This window comes from Amblyraja radiata, chromosome 3 (genome assembly GCF_010909765.2).
Source record: "Amblyraja radiata isolate CabotCenter1 chromosome 3, sAmbRad1.1.pri, whole genome shotgun sequence".
NCBI classification, from domain to species: Eukaryota; Metazoa; Chordata; class Chondrichthyes; order Rajiformes; family Rajidae; genus Amblyraja; species Amblyraja radiata.
Genome location: NC_045958.1, coordinates 65,286,133 through 65,304,712, shown reverse-complemented (window position 1 = coordinate 65,304,712; position 18,580 = coordinate 65,286,133). Strand labels below are relative to the sequence as shown.

Here is an 18,580-nt window from a genome sequence, read left to right as displayed (position 1 = left end):
AAGCATGTAGGACAAAGGACAAAGGACATTTATTTGTCACGTACACCAATTGGTGTAGTGAAATTTGTCTTGGTACAGCAGGCAGTGAAGAAAGCTAATGGCATGTTGGCCTTCATAACGAGAGGAGTTGAGTATCGGAGCAAAGAGGTCCTTCTGCAGTTGTACAGGGCCCAGATGAGACCATACCTGGAGTATTGTGTGCAGTCTTCAAATTTGAGGAAGGACATTCTTGCCATTGAGGGAATGCAGCGTAGGTTCACGTAGTTAATACCCGGGATGGCGGGACTGTCATATGATGAAAGAATGGAGCGACTGTATTCGCTGGAATTTAGAAGGATGAGAGGGAATCTTATAGAAACATATAAAATTATTAAGGGATTGGACACGCTAGATGCAGGAAACATGTTCCCAATGTTGGGGGAGTCCAGAACCAAGGGCCACAGTTTAAGAATAAGGAGAAGGCCATTTAGAACTGAGATGAGGAAAAACATTTTCGCACAGAGAGTTGTGAATTCGTGGAATTCTCTGCCACAGAAGGCAGTGGAGGCTGATTCACTGGATGCATTCAAAAGCAAGTAAGATAGAATTGTTAGGGCTAGCGGAATCAAGGGGTATGGGGAGAAGGCAGGAACGGGGTACTGATTGTGGATGATCAGCCATAATCACATTGAATGGCGGTGCTGGCCCTAAGGGCTGGATGGCCTATCCTGAACCTATTGTCTATGTATCTATATATCTATGTAAATCATTCTAAAATGTTTAATTCGATTTTTTCTTCATTCTCCAGATATTGCCATAGTTGATTGGCACGATGTTTATTGCCTCATATCATTCACAATGTATTTTTTCTTAAACCACTGGATTGTACTTCTCCACCTCCTTAGTCATAATAGAGTTACGCAGCAAAGAAAGAAAAGAAAGAATTCTAGCAGCCCAACACGGCAGTACCAACCAGGGTGTCTTCCTGGGCAAGTCTTATCTGCCTGCATTTGGCCCATCTATCTATTATTATATAAAAGTCTGTGGCTGCCGCCTGCCGTCCGCCGTCTGTCCGGCTGCCTTTCTGCCTTTTGATTCGTTCCATCGTGTGATGTCACAATGCCCAATGCTCGCAGATGTCCAATCGGAATGGATCCATTTACATATGCCTTTGCACCAGCCCCTGGTGAACGTTCCATAGTGTGATGTCACAATGCCCAATGCCCAAAGCCATTCTTGCCATAGATGGAGTACAGAGAAGGTTAACCAGACTGATTCCTGGGATGTCATGACTTTCATATGAAGAAAGACTGGATAGACTCGGTTTGTACTCGCTAGAATTTAGAAGATTGAGGGGGGATCTTATAGAATCTTATGTTTCTATGTTTCCCTCTCCTCACCCCTCTCCCTCTCCCACCCATCCCTCTCTCCCCCACCCCCTTCACTCTCTACCCCACCCCCTTCCCTTTCCCCCCCGCCCCCTTCCCCCTACCCCTCTGTCCCTCTTCCACCACTCCCCCTACCCCTCCCTCCCCACTCTTCCACTTCTCTCCCCCCTTCCCCCTCCACTCTCCCTCCCCACTCTTTCCCCTCTCTCCCCCCACCCCTCTCCCCCTCCCTCCCTCCTCCCCTCCCTCCCCATCCCCCCCTCCCCCACATCTCTCTCCCCATTCCCCTCTCTCACCCCCTACCCCGCTCTCCTTTCCCTCCCAAATCTGTCCCGTTTCCTCCTCCTCCTCTCCCCTCCCTCCCCTCTTCTCACCCCCCCTCCCCCACCTGTGTGTTTGGGGGGTGGTTAATGTGAGTGTGATGCCGCAGCCCCCCCCCCCCCCCGCAAATGCCGTTGGGAAAACAGACCCAACGGGTCTGCACTTGGTCTAGTCTCCCTTAAAACCTTTCGTAACCACAACCTGTCCAACTGTCTTTTAAACATTGTAAGTGTACCTGCCAATTCCATTTCTTCTAGCAGCTCATTTCGTATACCGATAACCCCTGCCTCTCAGATCCCCTTCAAATCTTTTTCTTCGCACTTTAAATCTATGCCTTCTAGATTTAGACTCACCCAGATTGTGACCATCCACTCTGTCAATAGCCCTAATCATTTTATAAACATCTATAAGGTCACCTTTCAGCCACCCCTCTCCCTCTGCCCCTTCAGAGCAAACAGTCCGAACCTAATCAGTGTATTCTTACAAATCAAGCCCTCCAATCACTTTAACATCCTTGTCGTTATTTTCTGCATCCTTCTTGCAGTCTGGCAACTAAAACTGCACACAATATTCTAGTTGTTGTCTGTAACTAAGTCCTATACAGCTGCAACATAACATCTCTACTCATGACTAAGGAAAGCAAGCATGCAAAACACCTTCTTCACCACTTCTGTTGCATCTTTCAGGGAACCATGTACCACCAGGTCTCTCTTTAGACGGTGGTAATAGATTTCAGCAACAGCTTTGATAAGATTCCAGATGGTAGACTGCACTGGAAGTTTCGACAGTATGGGATCCAGGGAGAGTTAGCAAACTGGATGCAGAATTTTCTTTATGTTGGGAGGCAGATGGTGGAAGTGAAAAGTTGTTTTTTGTACTGGAGGCCTGTGACTTATTTGACAGATGGACAGGTGGTAACCATTGATTGTGGGGTGACACAATGGTGCAGCAGTAGAGCCTCACGGAGCCAGAGGTCTGGATTCGATCCTGACTATGGGTGTGGAGTTTGTACGTTTTCCCTATGACCATGTTAGATTTCTCCGGGTGCTTTGGTTTCCACCCACATTCAAATGATGTGCAGCTTTGTAGGTTAATTGGCTTCTGTAAAATTGTCCCAAGTGTGTGGCATAGAAGTAGCGTATGGGTGATTGTTGGTCGGCGCAGGCTCGGTGGGCTGAAAGGCCATTTTCAACATTGTATCTCTAAACTTTAAACTAAACTAACAAGGAGTTTAGGGCACCTTTTTTTCACTCAGAGGATAGTATGAATCTGGAATGAGATGCAGAGGAAGCTATTGGAGCGTATATATTTACGACTTTTAAAAGACAGCTGTTTCTGTGCTGAATAACTCTAAGACTTTATGATTTAATCTGAACCTGAGGGACAGTTTTTGTGTGGGTATAGATAGCAAGCATGCCAGAGAAAGTAATTGAAATGGGTACAATAGCAACATGTAGGTTGTTTAGTTTATAGGTGCAGCATGAAAGCAAGCCCTTTCAGGCCACCAAGTCCATGCCAACCCTCCATCACCCTTTCACACTAGTACAGAGTCATGTCACCTTTACATCAACTCCCTAAATACGGGTATTTACAGAGCCAATTAATGTGCAATTCCTCATGTTTGTGCTGTTAAAAACATATTTGGACAAGTACATAGACAAGCTAGGACATTAGTCCTTGGACCTCAGGAGGATGAGGAATGTTCTTATAGAGGTGTATTAGATTGTGAGGGGAATAGATAGGGTAGATGTACAGTCTTTTACCCAGAGTAGGAGAATCAAGAACCCGAGGATATAGGGTTAAGATGAGAGGGGTAAGATTTAATAGGAACCTAAGGGGAAACTTTTTCCACACAGAGATGTTAGGTATATGGAACGAGCTGCCAGAGAGAATAGTTGAGGCAAAGACATTTAGGCAGGTACATGGTTTAGAGGGATATGGGCCAAACACAGGCAGGTGGGATTAGTGTAGGTGTGGCATCCTGGTTGAATTGGGCAAGTTGGGCCGAAAGGCCTGCTTCCATGCTGAATGACTCTGACTCTCTGACTCTGAAAGCCCTGTCCCATGTTATGAGTTCATTCCAAGAGCTCTCCCGAGTTTAAAAAAAAATCAAACTCACGGTAAGCACGGAGAATGAGCGTAGCAGGTACTTCGGAGCTCGGGAACGTCTCTTAGTGGCTCGCAACGCTAACGGCAGATACTCGGGAAGACTAGCTAACGTCTGGTAAGCACGCGAAGACTCGCGAAGATTTTTCAACATGTTGATAAATGTCCACGGGAGCCCCGAGTACCGACGAGTGGCCATTACCGAAAACTCCGAGTTCGAATCAGGGCAAACTCGGGAGAGCTCTTGGAATGAACTCGTACCGTGGGACAGGGCTTTAATTGAATGTAAATTTTCAGATTCAGCATGCTACTTGACATTCAAACTCACCAAATTATCAATCTGAATCTATGTATTTCTTGTCTAATAATACAAGCAATATTCCACTGTACCAACATTATAACATTATATATGCTACCTACCCTCCATTAGATAGCTCTGCATATCAAAGTGGAAGGGGATAGCTGAGTAGAACCCTAGAAAACTGGATAAAACGATTGTGCACAAAAGCCCACAAGTATAATGATTCAATTGGTGTAAGTCACAGAACAGCAAAACAAAATGCAGTGTGTGGTGGTCAGGAAATATGAAACTTGAAAAGACACAAAATGCTGGAATAACTCAGTGGGTCAGATAGCACTTTGGAGAACACTGAGACAATGTTTCAGGTCGGGATCCTTCTTTTGACACAGTCTGAAGAAGGGCTATTACACGAAACAACGTCTACTCCTTTTCTCTACAGATGTGCCTGACCCGCTGAGTTACCCCAGCAATATGTGTCCTTTTTGGTAAACCAGCATCTACAATTTCTTGTATCTAAATATTTAACCTTATTGTGTTGGAGAACTCTAGCTGAAACTGAGGTTCCCTTCAACCTTGCTAAATGAGCGGTAAACCCTTATGCCTCATTCCTGTTCTATTATATCTATATTCTCTAGGTTTTAGAAGAATGCAAATGAATTTAATTGAAGCATGCAAAATTCAAGGGCTTGACCAGGCAGATGCAAGGATAATGTTCATCTGCCTGGGGAGTTTAGAACTAGGGGTCGCATGAAGGAAAGGATTAATCATTCAGGTGAGAAGGGATTTCTTCACCCAGCGGCTAGTGATTCTGTGAAATTCTCTAGCTAAAGGAGCTGTGGAGGCTGGGGATATATGGGAAAGCATTTTTGAATAATAGGGGAATAGGAAATTCTAGGATTTGAATACAGGAAAATAGTGCTGAGGTCAAAGATCAGTTTATTGAATGATAGACTAGATATAAGGTGCTGTGTGCCCTTTTCCTGCTTCTATTTCTTATGTACTTATGTTCTAACTCCCAAATCTTAACCACTAACCTCTCTAACCACAGACCATAAGTGAAACTCCTACATTAGCCACTAATATTAACCACTGACTGGACCACTAACAATAAATTAAAACACTAACACCAACTTGACATCCTAATTGAAACTTTTACCTTGATTCTCCATCTAATCCCACCATTTAAATGTTAATCCCAAATCACTAATTTAAAATAATATGATGATATGTAAATAATCTCTTCAATAACTACTTGTAATAGAGTCGGATACCTGGGGATGTGACGAGAGCAGATAATTAGGATTAGCTTTGCCAATATCCAAGTCTGCATAATTACCCAAATATTTCCCCTTGCAGTGTAATTTTCCACAGTTTTTCTTTTTTACCCTTCCAAAACTGGTTTAATTATTGACACGCTATCGAATGAAATGTGTTTGTAAAACTGGCGATTAGTAAAGCTATTGAATCTGTGAATTACAAAAAAATGTTGGAAGCTAGACAAAACGTGCAATTTAGGGTTGTGAGAAGTGGTAGGTTTGGCTAAAGATGATACGATGTGAATGCATGAAATAGGGTGCATGATCAAGTTATTGCTTGTCATGTTGGAGGAAGATGAAAATTCCATAGGCTAAAGGATTATAATTGAGTTTGGGCTCCATAAAGAGCACACACAAAGTGCTAAGTAGCTCAGTAGCAACTCAGACAGCATCTCTGGAATACGAGGTTGGGTAATGTTTTGTGTTAGGAAAACATTGTGTGGGTGAGAAAGCTGGCAATGAAGGAAGGTGAGCCTGGTGAGTTATAAATGAAAGATTCAATGCTCATCCAGTTAGGTTGTAAAGTACCCAAGAAGAAAATGAGGTGCTATTCCTCTAGTTTGCATGTGAGCTCACTCTGGCAATGGCAGAGGCCCAGAACAGAAAGATCAGCATGGGAACGGGAATTAAAATGATTAGCAACCAGAAGATCCAGTAGGAGTTGGCGGACCCAGCGCAAGTGTTTAGAGAAACAGTCGCTGAGTTTATGTTTGATCTCTCCGACGTACTGTATGGGAGGCCACATCGGGATGCAGTAGATTAGATTAGAGGAGGTGCATTTTGAACCTCTGTCTCTCCTGGAAGGACAGCAGTCGGAACAGCACCATATATTCTGCTTCGGAAGCTTACAACCTAACACTATGAACTTCAATTTCTCCAATTTTAGGTAAATTACTTCAAACTGTAACTCTGCTTTCCCCCATTTCCTCGCCCCCTCTTTTCATAAAAACATAGAAACATAGAAAATAGGTGCAGGAGGAGGCCATTCAGCCCTTCGAGCCATTCATTGTGATCATGGTTGATCGTCCCCTATCAATAACCCGTGCCTGCCTTCTCCCCATATCCCCTGACTCCACTAGCCCCTAGAACTCTATCTAATTCCCTCTTAAATCTATCCAGTGACTTGGCCTCCACTGCCCTCTGTGGCAGGGAATTCCATAAATTCACATCTCTCTGGGTGAAAATTTTTTTTCTCACCTCAGTCTTAAATGACCTCCCTTTTATTCTAAGACTGTGGCCCCTGGTTCTGGACTCACCCAACATTGGGAACATTTTTCCTGCATTTAGCTTGTCCAGTCCTTTTATTATTTTATATGTTTCTATAAGATCCCCCCTCATTCTTCTAAACTCCAGTGAATACAAGCCTAGTCTTTTCAATCTTTCCTTATATCACAGTCCCGCCATAGCTGGGATCAATCTCGTGAACCTACGCTGCACTGCCTCAATCGCAAGGATATCATTCCTCAAATTAGGAGACCAAAACTGTACACAATACTCCAGATGTGGTCTCACCAGAGCCCAATACAACTGCAGAAGAACCTCTTTACTCCTATACTGAAATCCTCTTGTTATGAAGGCCAACATTCCATTAGCTTTCTTCACTGCATGCTGTACCTGTAAGCCAACTTTCAGTTACCGGTGTACAAGGACGCCCAGGTCTCGCTGCACCTCCCCCGTACCTAACCTAACCCCATTGAGAAAATAATATGCCCCTTTGTTTTTGCCCCCAAAGTGGATAACCTCACATTTATCTATATTATACTGAATCTGCCACGCATCTGCCCACTCACTCAACCTGTCCAGGTCACCCTGCAACCTGCTAACATCCTCTTCACAGTTCACACCGCCACCCAGCTTTGTGTCATCCGCAAACTTGCTAGCGTTGCTCCTAATCCCCTCTTCCAAATCATTAATATATATGGTAAACAGTTGCGGCCCCAACACCGAGCCTTGCGGCACTCCATTCGCCACTGCCTGCCATTCTGAAAAGGACCCGTTCACTCCTACTCTTTGCTTCCGGTCTGCCAACCAATTTTCTATCCATGTCAACACCCTACCCCCAATACCATGTGCTCTAATTTTAGTCACCAGTCTCCCGTGCGGGACCTTATCAAAGGCTTTCTGAAAGTCTAGATACACTACATCCACTGGCTCCCCTTCATCCATTTTACTTGTCACATCCTCAAAAAATTCCAGAAGATTAGTCAAGCATGATTTCCCTTTCATAAATCCAGGTTGACTTGGACTAATCCTTTTACTGCTATCCAAATGCCCCATTATTACCTCTTTAATAATTGACTCCAGCATCTTTCCCACCACCGAAGTCAAGCTAACTGGTCTGTAATTCCCAGTTTTCTCTCTCGCACCTTTCTTGAAAAGTGGGATAACATTAGCTATCCTCCAATCCACAGGAACTGGTCCTGAATCTATTGAACATTGGAAAATGATCACCAATGCATCCACTATTTCTAGAGCCACCTCCCTGAGGACCCTGGGATGCAGACCATCAGGCCGAGGGGATTTATCATCCTTCAGTCCCATTAGCTTACCCAATACTATTTCTCGCCTAATGAAAATTTCTTTCAGTTCCTCTACCTCCTTAGATCCTCTGTCCTCCAGAACATGTGGGAGATTGTTTGTGTATTCCTTAGTTAAATCAGATCTGAAGTACCTATTCAACTCTTCTGCCATTTCCTTGTTGCCCATAATAATTTCACCTGTGTCTGCTTTCAAGGGACCCACATTTCACTTTGCTACTCTTGTTCCCTTAACATATCTAAAGACGCTTTTACTGTCCCTCTTTATATTCCTGGCCAGCTTCCCTTCGTACTTCATCTTTTCAGCCCGTATTGCCCGTTTTGTTTCCTTCTGTTGTCCTATGAAAGTTTCCCAATCCTCTGGCTTCCGGCTACTCTTTGCTGTGTTATACATCTTTTCTTTTAGTTTTATTCTATCCCTAACTTCTCTTGTCAGCGACAGTTGCCTCCTACTCCCCTTAGAATCTTTCTTCATTTTTGGAATGAAATGATCCTGCGTCTTCTCGATTATGCCTTAGAAATTCCTGCCATTGCTGTTCCACCGTCATTCCTGCTAGGATCCCTTTCCAGTCTACCTTGTCCAGCTCCCCTCTCATGCCTTCATAGTCCCCTTTGTTCAACTGTTTTCCCAGTGCTCCACCTGCATGCACACCCATATTTCAACAGCCTCCCCCTCCCCCCCCCCCCCCCCCCCCCCCCCCCCCCCCTCCGCTGTCAGTCAAAATCTTCACATTTGCCGTTGATGGAGAAGGAATACACCAGATCGATCAGGCCCCTGCAATGTGTTGTAAGAGCTTCATGACCATGAATGAATGTTTCCACCCAACAACATATCAATATTGTCTGAACCAGAGTCTCAACCCGAAACGTCACCAATTCCTTCTGTCCAGAGATGCTGCCTGTCCCGTTGAATTACTCCAGCCATTGTGTCTATCTTCGGTTTAAACCAGCATATATATATATATATATATATATATATATAGAGAGAGAGAGAGAGATAATTTTTTAGTCATAGTCATACAGTGTGAAAACTGGACTTTTTGCCCAACTTGCCCACGCCGACCAACATGCCCAATCTACACTAGACCCACCTGCCTGCATTTGGCCCATATCCCTCTAAACCTGTTCTATCCATGTACCTGTCCAATTGCTTCTTAAACATTGTGATAATCCCTGCCTCAACTACTTCCTCCAGCAGCTCGTTCCATACACCCACCACCGTTTGTGTGAAAAAGTCACCCCTCAAACTCCTACAAAATCTTTTCCCATGGTTTTTAGTTTAGTTTAGTTTATTATTATCACATGTGCCAAGGTACAAGGAAAGGTTTTTTATTGCGTGCTATCCTGTCAATGAAAAGACCATGAAAGGTGATACCATTAATCTGTCCGCTGTGTCAAGATAAAGGATAAAGGCTATCATGTTTAGTGCAAGATAAAGTCTGTTAAAGATAGTCCAAAGGTCTCCAATGTGGTAGATGAGAGGTCAGAACCGTACTCTAGCTGGTGAGAGTACAGTTCAGTTGCCTGGAAACAGCTTGGAAGAAACTGCCTCTGAATCTGGATGTATGCGTTTTCAAACTTTGGCATAACTTTGCAATTTCTTGCTGTCTTGGATGAAGCTGTTCCCTAACCATTCTGTGATGCATCCCGATAAAATTCTTTCCATTGCGCTTCTGTAGAGGTTTGTGAGGGTTTTTTGGGAAATGCCAAACTCATTCAGCCTTTTAAAGAAGTTAGAGGTGTTGGCGTGCTTTGTTGGTCATTGCTTCGATGTAGCTGTTCCAGAACAAATTGCTGACGATACTTCTTCCTCAGAACTTGAAACTTACGACCACCTCTACTTCGGCACCATCAAAGTATACCGGGATGTGTGTACTGCTTCACATTGTAAAATCAATCACAATCTCCCTTGTCTGCCGATATTGAGGGAGAAGTTATTGGGAGAGTTTATTGTCTTGGCAACAGGTTACAAGATTCTCAATCTCCTTCCTGTACTCGGTCTCGTCATAGAAACATAGAAACATAGAAAGTAGGTGCGAGAGTAGACCACCAGGTCCGTCGAGCCCGCACCGCCATTCGCTCATGGCTGAACACTAAACAGACACACTTACCCACAAACAGTAGACACAAGACACAGAACACAAGACACTACCCTCCCCTTTATACCGCTATCACCCCTCTCCACCCCAAGAACCGCGTGATCTCCTGGGGGAGGCAAAAAACCGGATAAAAACCCAGGTCCAATTCGGGAAAAAAAATCCGGGAAATTCCTCTCCGACCCCAATCCAGGCGATCGACACTTGTCCAGGAGATCACTCAGGTCTTACTATACTAACCATACCTAGGTCCATATCCCTGCCCTCTCCCCGTAGCCCCTTATCCCCTCGGCAGCTAAAAAACCATCTATTTTAGACTTAAATATATTTAACGTTTCTGCTTCCACTGCTCCCTGGGGCAGTGAATTCCATAAATTAACCACCCTCTTGGTGAAGAAGTTCTTCCTCATCTCAGTTTTAAAAGAGCCCCCCCTTATTCTGCAACTATGTCCCCTAGTTCTAGTTTCCCCGATCATTGGGAACATCCTCGGTGCATCCACCCGATCAAGGCCCCTCACGATCTTATATGTTTCAATGAGATCGCCTCTCATTCTCCTAAACTCCAAAGAGTAGAGCTCCAGCTTACTTAACCTTTCCTCATATGTCAATCCCCTCATTGCAGGAATTAATCTTGTAAACCTTCGCTGCACTGCCTCCAGGGCTAGTACATCCTTCCTTAAGTATGGACCCCAGAACTGTACACAGTATTCCAAATGTGGTCTCACTAATACTGTGTACAGCTGCAGCAAGACCTCCGTGTTTTTATACTCAATCCCCCTAGCAATAAAGGCCAAAACTCCATTGGCCTTCCTGATTGCTTGCTGCACCTGCATACTGACTTTTAGTGATTCATGTACTAATACCCCTAGATCCCTTTGCGTTGCATTACAACGCAGCTCCTCCTCATTTAGAAAATAACTTGCCCTATCATTTTTTTTCCCAAAGTGAATGACTTCACATTTATTAGTATTAAATTTCATCTGCCAAGTTGTTGCCCACTCACCTAGCTTATCTATATCCATTTGCAGACTCTTCCTATCCTCCTCATCCCCAACTTTTCCTCCCATTTTTGTATCGTCCGCAAATTTTGATATATTACACTTGGTTCCCTCCTCCAAATCATTTATATAAATTGTGAACAACTGGGGTCCCAGCACCGACCCTTGCAGAACCCCGCTAGTTACCGGTTGCCATCCCGAGTATGAACCATTTATCCCCACTCTCTGCTTCCTATTTGTCAGCCAATCCTCTACCCATGCTAATATATTACCCCCAATCCCATAATTTTTTATTTTTAGCAATAGTCTCTTATGTGGCACCTTGTCAAAAGCCTTTTGGAAGTCCAAGTATACCACATCCACCGGTTCCCCTTTATCCACCCGGGTTGTTACTTCCTCAAAGAATTCGAGCAGATTCGTTAAACAGGATTTCCCCTTCACAAAACCATGCTGGTTCTGTCCGATGAAGTCATGTTTATCCAAGTGCCCCGTTAGTGTTTCTTTAATAATTGTCTCTAACATTTTACCCACCACCGATGTTAGACTAACCGGTCTATAGTTACCCGCCTTCTGTCTACTTCCTTTTTTAAATATAGGTGTTACATTGGCCATTTTCCAATCCACTGGGACCGTTCCTGCCTCCAGGGAGTTTTGGAAAATTATCACCAATGCATCCACAATCCCCACCGCTATCTCCCTCAAGACCCTTGGATGTAATCCATCAGGCCCAGGGGATTTATCCTCCTTCAGTCTCATTAATTTCCCTAATACCACCTCCTTGGTGATCTTAATAGTATTTAGCTCCTCCATTCCTACCGCCCCCTGTTTATCCAGCGTTGGAATATTTTTTGTGTCTTCTATGGTGAAGACTGATACAAAATACTCGTTTAATGCCTTTGCCATTTCCATGTTCCCCACCAACAACTCTCCAGTCTCACCCTCCAATGGACCAACGTTCACCTTAGCCACCCTTTTTCTTTTTATATAGCTATAAAAACACTTACTATTAGTTTTTATGTTGTTCGCTAAATTCCTTTCATAGTCTATTTTCCCCGTCTTAATTAATCTCTTAGTTATTCTTTGCTGACCTTTAAATGCTTCCCAATCCTCTACCCTCCCACTATCTCTGGCCACCTTATATGCCCTTGCCTTCAGCCGAATACTATCCTTTATAGTTTTACTGAGCCATGGCTGACTGTTCTTACCCTTACCCCTTTTTTTCTTCATAGGAATAAATTTTTCTTGAAGGTTATACAGTAGATCCTTAAACGTACACCACTGCTCATGTACCATCTTATTCTTGAGTCTGCTATCCCAGTCAACTTTGATCAGCTCAGTCCTCATACCTTCATAATCCCCCTTATTTAGACTAAGCACCCTAGCCTGAGTTTCAACCTGCTCCCCTTCTATTTGAATATGGAATTCGACCATATTGTGGTCACTTGTTCCCAACGAGTCCCTAACTATGACATTTTTAATCAATCCTGCTTCATTACACAGGACCAGATCCAAGATTGCCTCCCCCCTTGTCGGTTCTGTGACATACTGTTCTAGGAACCCGTCTCTAATACATTCTATAAACTCTTCCTCTAGTCTACCCTGCCCAGTTTGGTTTGCCCAATTAATATGAAAATTGAAGTCCCCCATGATTACAGCAGTACCCTTTTTACATGCGTCAACTATTTGCAGATTTATGTTCTGACTAACAGCGTCACAGCTATTTGGAGGTCTATAAATTACACCCACTAGTGTTTTTTTCCCCTTGTTATTCTCTATCTGTACCCAAGCTGTTTCACTATCCTGATCCTTCAACGCAATATCCTTCCTCTCTATTGCCGTTATTCCCTCCCTTATTAAAAGGGCCACCCCTCCTCCCTTTCTTTCCTGTCTATCTTTTCTAATTGTCGAGTACCCCTCTATATTTAACTCCCAGTCCTGATCCCCTTGCAGCCATCACGGTGATGTCGTCTGCTAACTTATAAATTGAGTTGGATTGGTATTTGCTTGCACAGTCATGAGTGTATAAGGAGTAATGTAGGGGGCTGAAAACACACCCTTGTGTGGCACCAGGGTTGAGGATTATTGTAGAGGATGATTTGTCACCTATCCTCACTGATTTTGGTCGGTTGGTCAGGAAGTCGAGGATCCACTTGCAGAGCAGTGTGCTGTCTCCAATTTCCATGAATTTGGAGACGAGCTTGGTTGGGGCGATGGTATTGAAAGCAGAGCTGTAGTCTGTAGATTTCCAGTTATGTTTGAACTGTCTTTGCGAGCTACCAACCAATCTTCAGCTAGCTGGTATGGAATAGCATCGCAAAAGCAACTGTCTTCAGTCCCCACATCAAACCCTATATCCTGGTCACCAATTCCATCAATTCCATGGATCGCCGGAGGTTGTGGGGAAACCCGACGATGGTATATAAAATTACTAGAGGCATTGATAGGATAAACCTTTTTCCCAGGATGGAAAAACCAAATACTAGAGGGCATACGTTTAAGGTGAGAGGGGCAGAATCTAAAGATGTTCGGGCAAATCTTTTACACAGGGAGATGAGTGCCTGGACTGCATTGCTGCGGGTGGTGGTTGAGGCAGATACGATAGTGGCATTTAAAAGTTTCTGGATAGGTGTACAGATATGCAAGGAAAGAAGGGATATGGATTATGTTTAAGCAGATAAGAGTTGGTCTTGACATCATGTTCACACAGACATTGTGGACCAAGGGGCCTCTGTCCTTGTGCTTTACTATTCTATGTTCCTTAATTTTGGTCAGAGGCTGAACAAGACTATTCACCACAATAGCATTCTGACTGACTCCACGACAAACATTGTCAATTTGCACCTTGATGATTTAATCAGTCTCAGCAACGACATCACAACATCTGCTACTGAAATCTTCATCATGCTTTATTAATTTTATTCGGTCATATAATTGCCTTCCTTGCTGTTTTCAAAGTTGAGCTCATTCAGCAATTTGTGTACAGGTTCTGTATAAGCTCTTTAGTTCTATTTTGTTGTAGTTGCTCCATTTTGTTACGTCTTGCCTTAAAGGATGCCAGAGTAATATATGAGGAAAGGATGATATTCTTTAATACAAGGTCTTAGTTTAACAATCCTTACACTGGTATCTTAATAGTGGATAAGTGGTTAGCTGTCTGAATGGTGTTTGTAAAAACCTGCTCAATTTAGATGCTCGTATAAAACAAGAAATATTGATTCTTGAGTGCAGAGGGATGCCCTGAGGTTAAGAGCGAGGCAATATATGTTGCAACTTTTTTGTTTCTTTCATTGCTGTTTTTGGGTCCCTGCTGTGTGCATGATGGTTGCCACATTTCCCCACCAAACAGCAGTAAGTACACTTCAAAAGTACTTCAGATTTGTTTTCTGTGTCAGATGTGGAGTTGAAGTGGAATGACTATGTAGAATTTTCAATAGACTACACATTGCTATCATCACATGTTATTTGAAGTCTGATGAATGAATTCTGATCAAATTTCTTGGTCTGACTGAGAGCCCCATTGTGAGGGTTGATGCGTGTTTGATTGGTTACTGCTGGAGTCTGTTAGTTTAAAAGCTTTGAATGTGCTCAGTGCAGTCCCTTCAGTTTTTGAATCTTGGTGCTCTAAAACTAAAATGATTCAGATGAAGCCAGTTCATATATTTTGTCTCCTTTCAACTTCAAACATTCTTCAAAGTTAAGAGTATATCTTGAAAAAAAATACAGATGTGTCTACAGAATCAAACAGTTCATGGTTACTCTGTGATGTGTGAAAATAGCACCCAAATGTAGAAAAATAAGACCATGAGCCGTGGAAGTGAGGCTTGAATTTAAGGTGGATGTTCCAAGAAATTATTTTGTGGATTTGGAGCATTTCTGGTTTTGATCTGTAATATAAACTTCCAGGAATAAGAATAAGATGGGATTGTTATTCTGTGTCCTTCATTTGAAGTGTAGTTACTGTTTTAGAATAGAAAACAGAATTAAAAAATGTCATTAGAATACACAGCTGCAACTTACACACTGCAAGGTTTTCACAAACATCAAATAAATAAATGAGCAGAAATACATCTGCTTTGGCGGTTTTGGTGGTGGACGAAGAGAAAACTCCCCAGTTTACATTTGGGATTTTGTTTTGTCTGCTCGAGTGGGCAGAATGTGCCATGGTTGGTGCTTCATCCAGAAGAAATATCTCTTGTAGCACAGCACTGCACTAGTGCCAGCTGGATTGTGTGCTCAAGTCTCTGGAGTAGGATTTAAACTCCTGTCCGACCCAAGGGTTTCTTAATCAAAAGTGAGAGCCTTCCATCAACTTAAAGCTAACATTAAGAAGTGGCCTGTAGGGGCTATAAAATGGAAGCCTGGTCTATAACATCGAAAGGCTCTCAATAAATAAACCAAGCTCCTTATGCCTGACACTTTGAGTGATAATATTCTTGGTCATCACCAATATTGAATGTACTGCATCTTTAAGAAACCAGGAATTTCTTGGCAGTAGACAAATCTGTTCAACACTGCTCATTTATGATCAGGCCTGATTTCAGACAGTCTGCTTTCAGGAAAATTTACCCTGGCAACCAGTGAAAGAGAGGCTGGGTGGGTTTTCACAGCTAAAGTAAAGAAACATATTTTGCCGTCTAATTTTTCCTGGGTTTAGACACCATTTCAGTCATAGTTTATTTGAACTGTATATCACTTTCATCCATGACAAAGTACACTTATGTACCAAGCAGCAGTTCTCACACAAACAGCAGGCGCATGGAGCTTAGTTCATACATTAAGGGCCTCTCGGTGTTATATATCAGTCTCTCATTTTACAACCTGCGAAGGCAAGCTAGAACCATCCTTGAGGCTGAAAGAGTCCATGACCTACTCACATAAAATATGTTTCATATTTCTTGCTTTTAACAATGAGTATTTCCCCAGATTTTTAGTGGAGCAGATTATGACTTAGAAAACTTGTCATATTTGGCACTTATCAGGGTGGTCAGCTGCTATTTGTCTAATGTCATGGATGTTTGCAGACGAAAGCTCTCAAAATGTCATTGCAGATTGAATTATGTTATTTTTTAATGTTGAAAAGTGTTGTGCAAATTTCATTCTGTCTGGAAAAAGGTTCAGATGCTTCGTGTTTATTTGGAATTTGCACACCATCTGCGTGGCATGAGAAAGCGTACTGTATCCAAGATACAGGAAGCTTTGTTGCTAAACTGATTTATGTTTAAAACTTAAGCAGTTCTGCGTTGTGTATGAAAAGCAAATGCAACATTACTTTGCCTGTTATTCTAGGCAATCCAAAGGGAAACTGGCACCTGGTTACCTCTTTAATGATCCCCCATGAAAGATAAAAGCTTGCAATGGCATCACTTTCTCTGACCCCCATGCCTACAGCTATTTATTTTTGTTTTTGTGAAGGGGTGCCTTTGGCAAGGCCAACATTTATTGTCTATCCTTAATTGCTCTCAAGCAGGTGGGGATTGAGTGGCCATCTTGAACTGTTATAGGTGAAGATTCAGCTGTCTGCTTGATGTACTAATGGATATTAAATTCTATTTCCTCAATCAAGAAAGGGATTAACTGTCAGCTCTGATAAAGCAATCTAGACCCAGCATTATAGTGCCATTGAGCAAAACACAAAGTGCAGAGGAATAGTGGATCAGGCAGCATCCACGGAGGGAATAGACGGGCAATGTTGTGAGATAGAGCACTTCTGAAGAATTCCAGCATCTGCAATTCCTAGTACCTCCATTATAGTGTCATTGAGGTGTTCCAGGATTTAGACTCCGGAGTGATAGCTTGGCAATATATTTACAAGTCAGGATACTGATTGTGGACGATCAGCCATGATCACATTCGTGCTGGCTCGAAAGGCTGAATGGCCTACTCCTGCACCTATTGTCTATTGTCTATTGATGGAGTGCGACACGAAAGGAATCTGCTTGTGCTGGTGTTCACGCACTCACTGCCCTTGTCTTTCTTGATGATGGAGGTGGTGGATTTGGGAGATGGTGTCAGGTGCATGCTTTTTGGAGATGGTACATGATAAAACAGCTGGTGGTGGAGGTAATACATGTTCAGCTCAGATATCAGATGAGTTCTTCAGTGGGAGTCTCTTGAAATCTTTTGGGTCCTTCTGCTTTATTTCAGGGTCCACCTGTCTGGTTGAGATTTTACTCCCTTGCACTTACTCCCTCTTTCAGAGGACAGGTTTGATGGTTTGGTGAAGTCTCACCCTAGAGCTGAGGTAACATAATGATGGGCCAAAATTACCCCAAAATGGGTGATGTGGTGAATCTGTGGAATTCTTTGCCACAGAAGTCTGGAGGCAAAGCCCACAATGGGGTTAGGAGGGAGAGATAGATCAACCTTTATTGAATGGCAGAGTAGACTTGAAGTGCTGAATGGCCTAATTCGACTTCTATCACTTATGACCTTATGATGAATCTCCCTCCTAACTTTCTTTCCCTTATTTGTGTCTTACAGGTGGCAGCTCCTGCAGGTGTGTTTGAAATCCTGGACAACTTGGGATTCTCGGAGTTTGAGGACCCAGGATGTACCCCGATGTGCAGGATGCGTAACCGATGGCAACAGCAGCGAGGGTACAAGGTCCCCACCTTTGGTGATATGATTTAATAATTTGCAACAAAGCAAAGTAAAATTGCTCCCCACCTTGTCTCTCAATGTCAGAATATTTTTCAGCTGATTCATTTTGGACACTAAATTAAGTTCTGACAGGGTTCTAGTTTAAGTTCTGAGAGAGTGATTCATTGTTTACTTTAATAGAGTGAGCAAGATCCAACGCAGTAGTATTAGAGCTTCCTCTGCAACTTAAATCTAGATACATCCAATTTAGTTATGTTACCTATGGGTTTGTGAGTTACATCATATCTTATGTACAAATGTATTTTGTCCATAATACTGAAAATACCTGTCTCTTAAATACTCTCTCCTCCTACTGCTCTTGTTCAGGAAGGTGTCTTCACATCCCAAGTAGTTTTGGGTGCACTGGGGAAAGCTAATTATTTTTCTGGATCTATTATTTGTAGCTGTAAATTGTGTTGAGCATTTTTTTCCTGTCAATTCATCGTTAGAGATTCTGATCTATAGTTTGTTTCTTTAGCTGTAATTTTATAGCTACACTATAGATCCACTTTAAATTAAAACAAAGATAGACACAAAAGGCTGGAGTAACTCAGCGGGTCAGGCAGCATCTCTGGAGAGAAGGTATGGGTGACGTTTCAGGTCGAGACCCTTATTCCAGCTTTTTGTGTCTATCTTCAGTTTAAATCAGCATCTGCAGTTCCTTCCTATACAAAATTAAACCAATTTCAGTTGCTGGATCTGTAACATACTGGCATGACGGTGAAATCAGTTAAAGCTTACATCTTAAGGTCAGGGATTTATTTACCATTCCTTTGCCCTGATTAGTTTTTCTGATTATTTCTGTTTTAAACTCAGGCATGGTTCAATGAGGTTGGGTAGATATGTATGCACGCTGGGTGCATTTATTGTCCATGCTTGTAGAAAATGCGCGGCTGGAA

The 18,580-nt window shown here is 42.8% G+C and overlaps 1 protein-coding gene across 1 annotated transcript in view; it reads left to right on the top strand.

Moving 5' to 3' along the window:
• LOC116971560 (paladin-like) overlaps positions 1-18,194 on the top strand; it is a 120,664-nt gene extending 102,470 nt beyond the window's left edge. The window contains exon 16 of the mRNA XM_033018794.1: positions 17,523-18,194. Coding sequence (XP_032874685.1) covers positions 17,523-17,672 — 150 coding nt within the window. The 3' untranslated portion in view covers positions 17,673-18,194. The remainder of the gene's footprint in view (positions 1-17,522) is intronic.
• Positions 18,195-18,580: the final 386 nt, after the last annotated feature.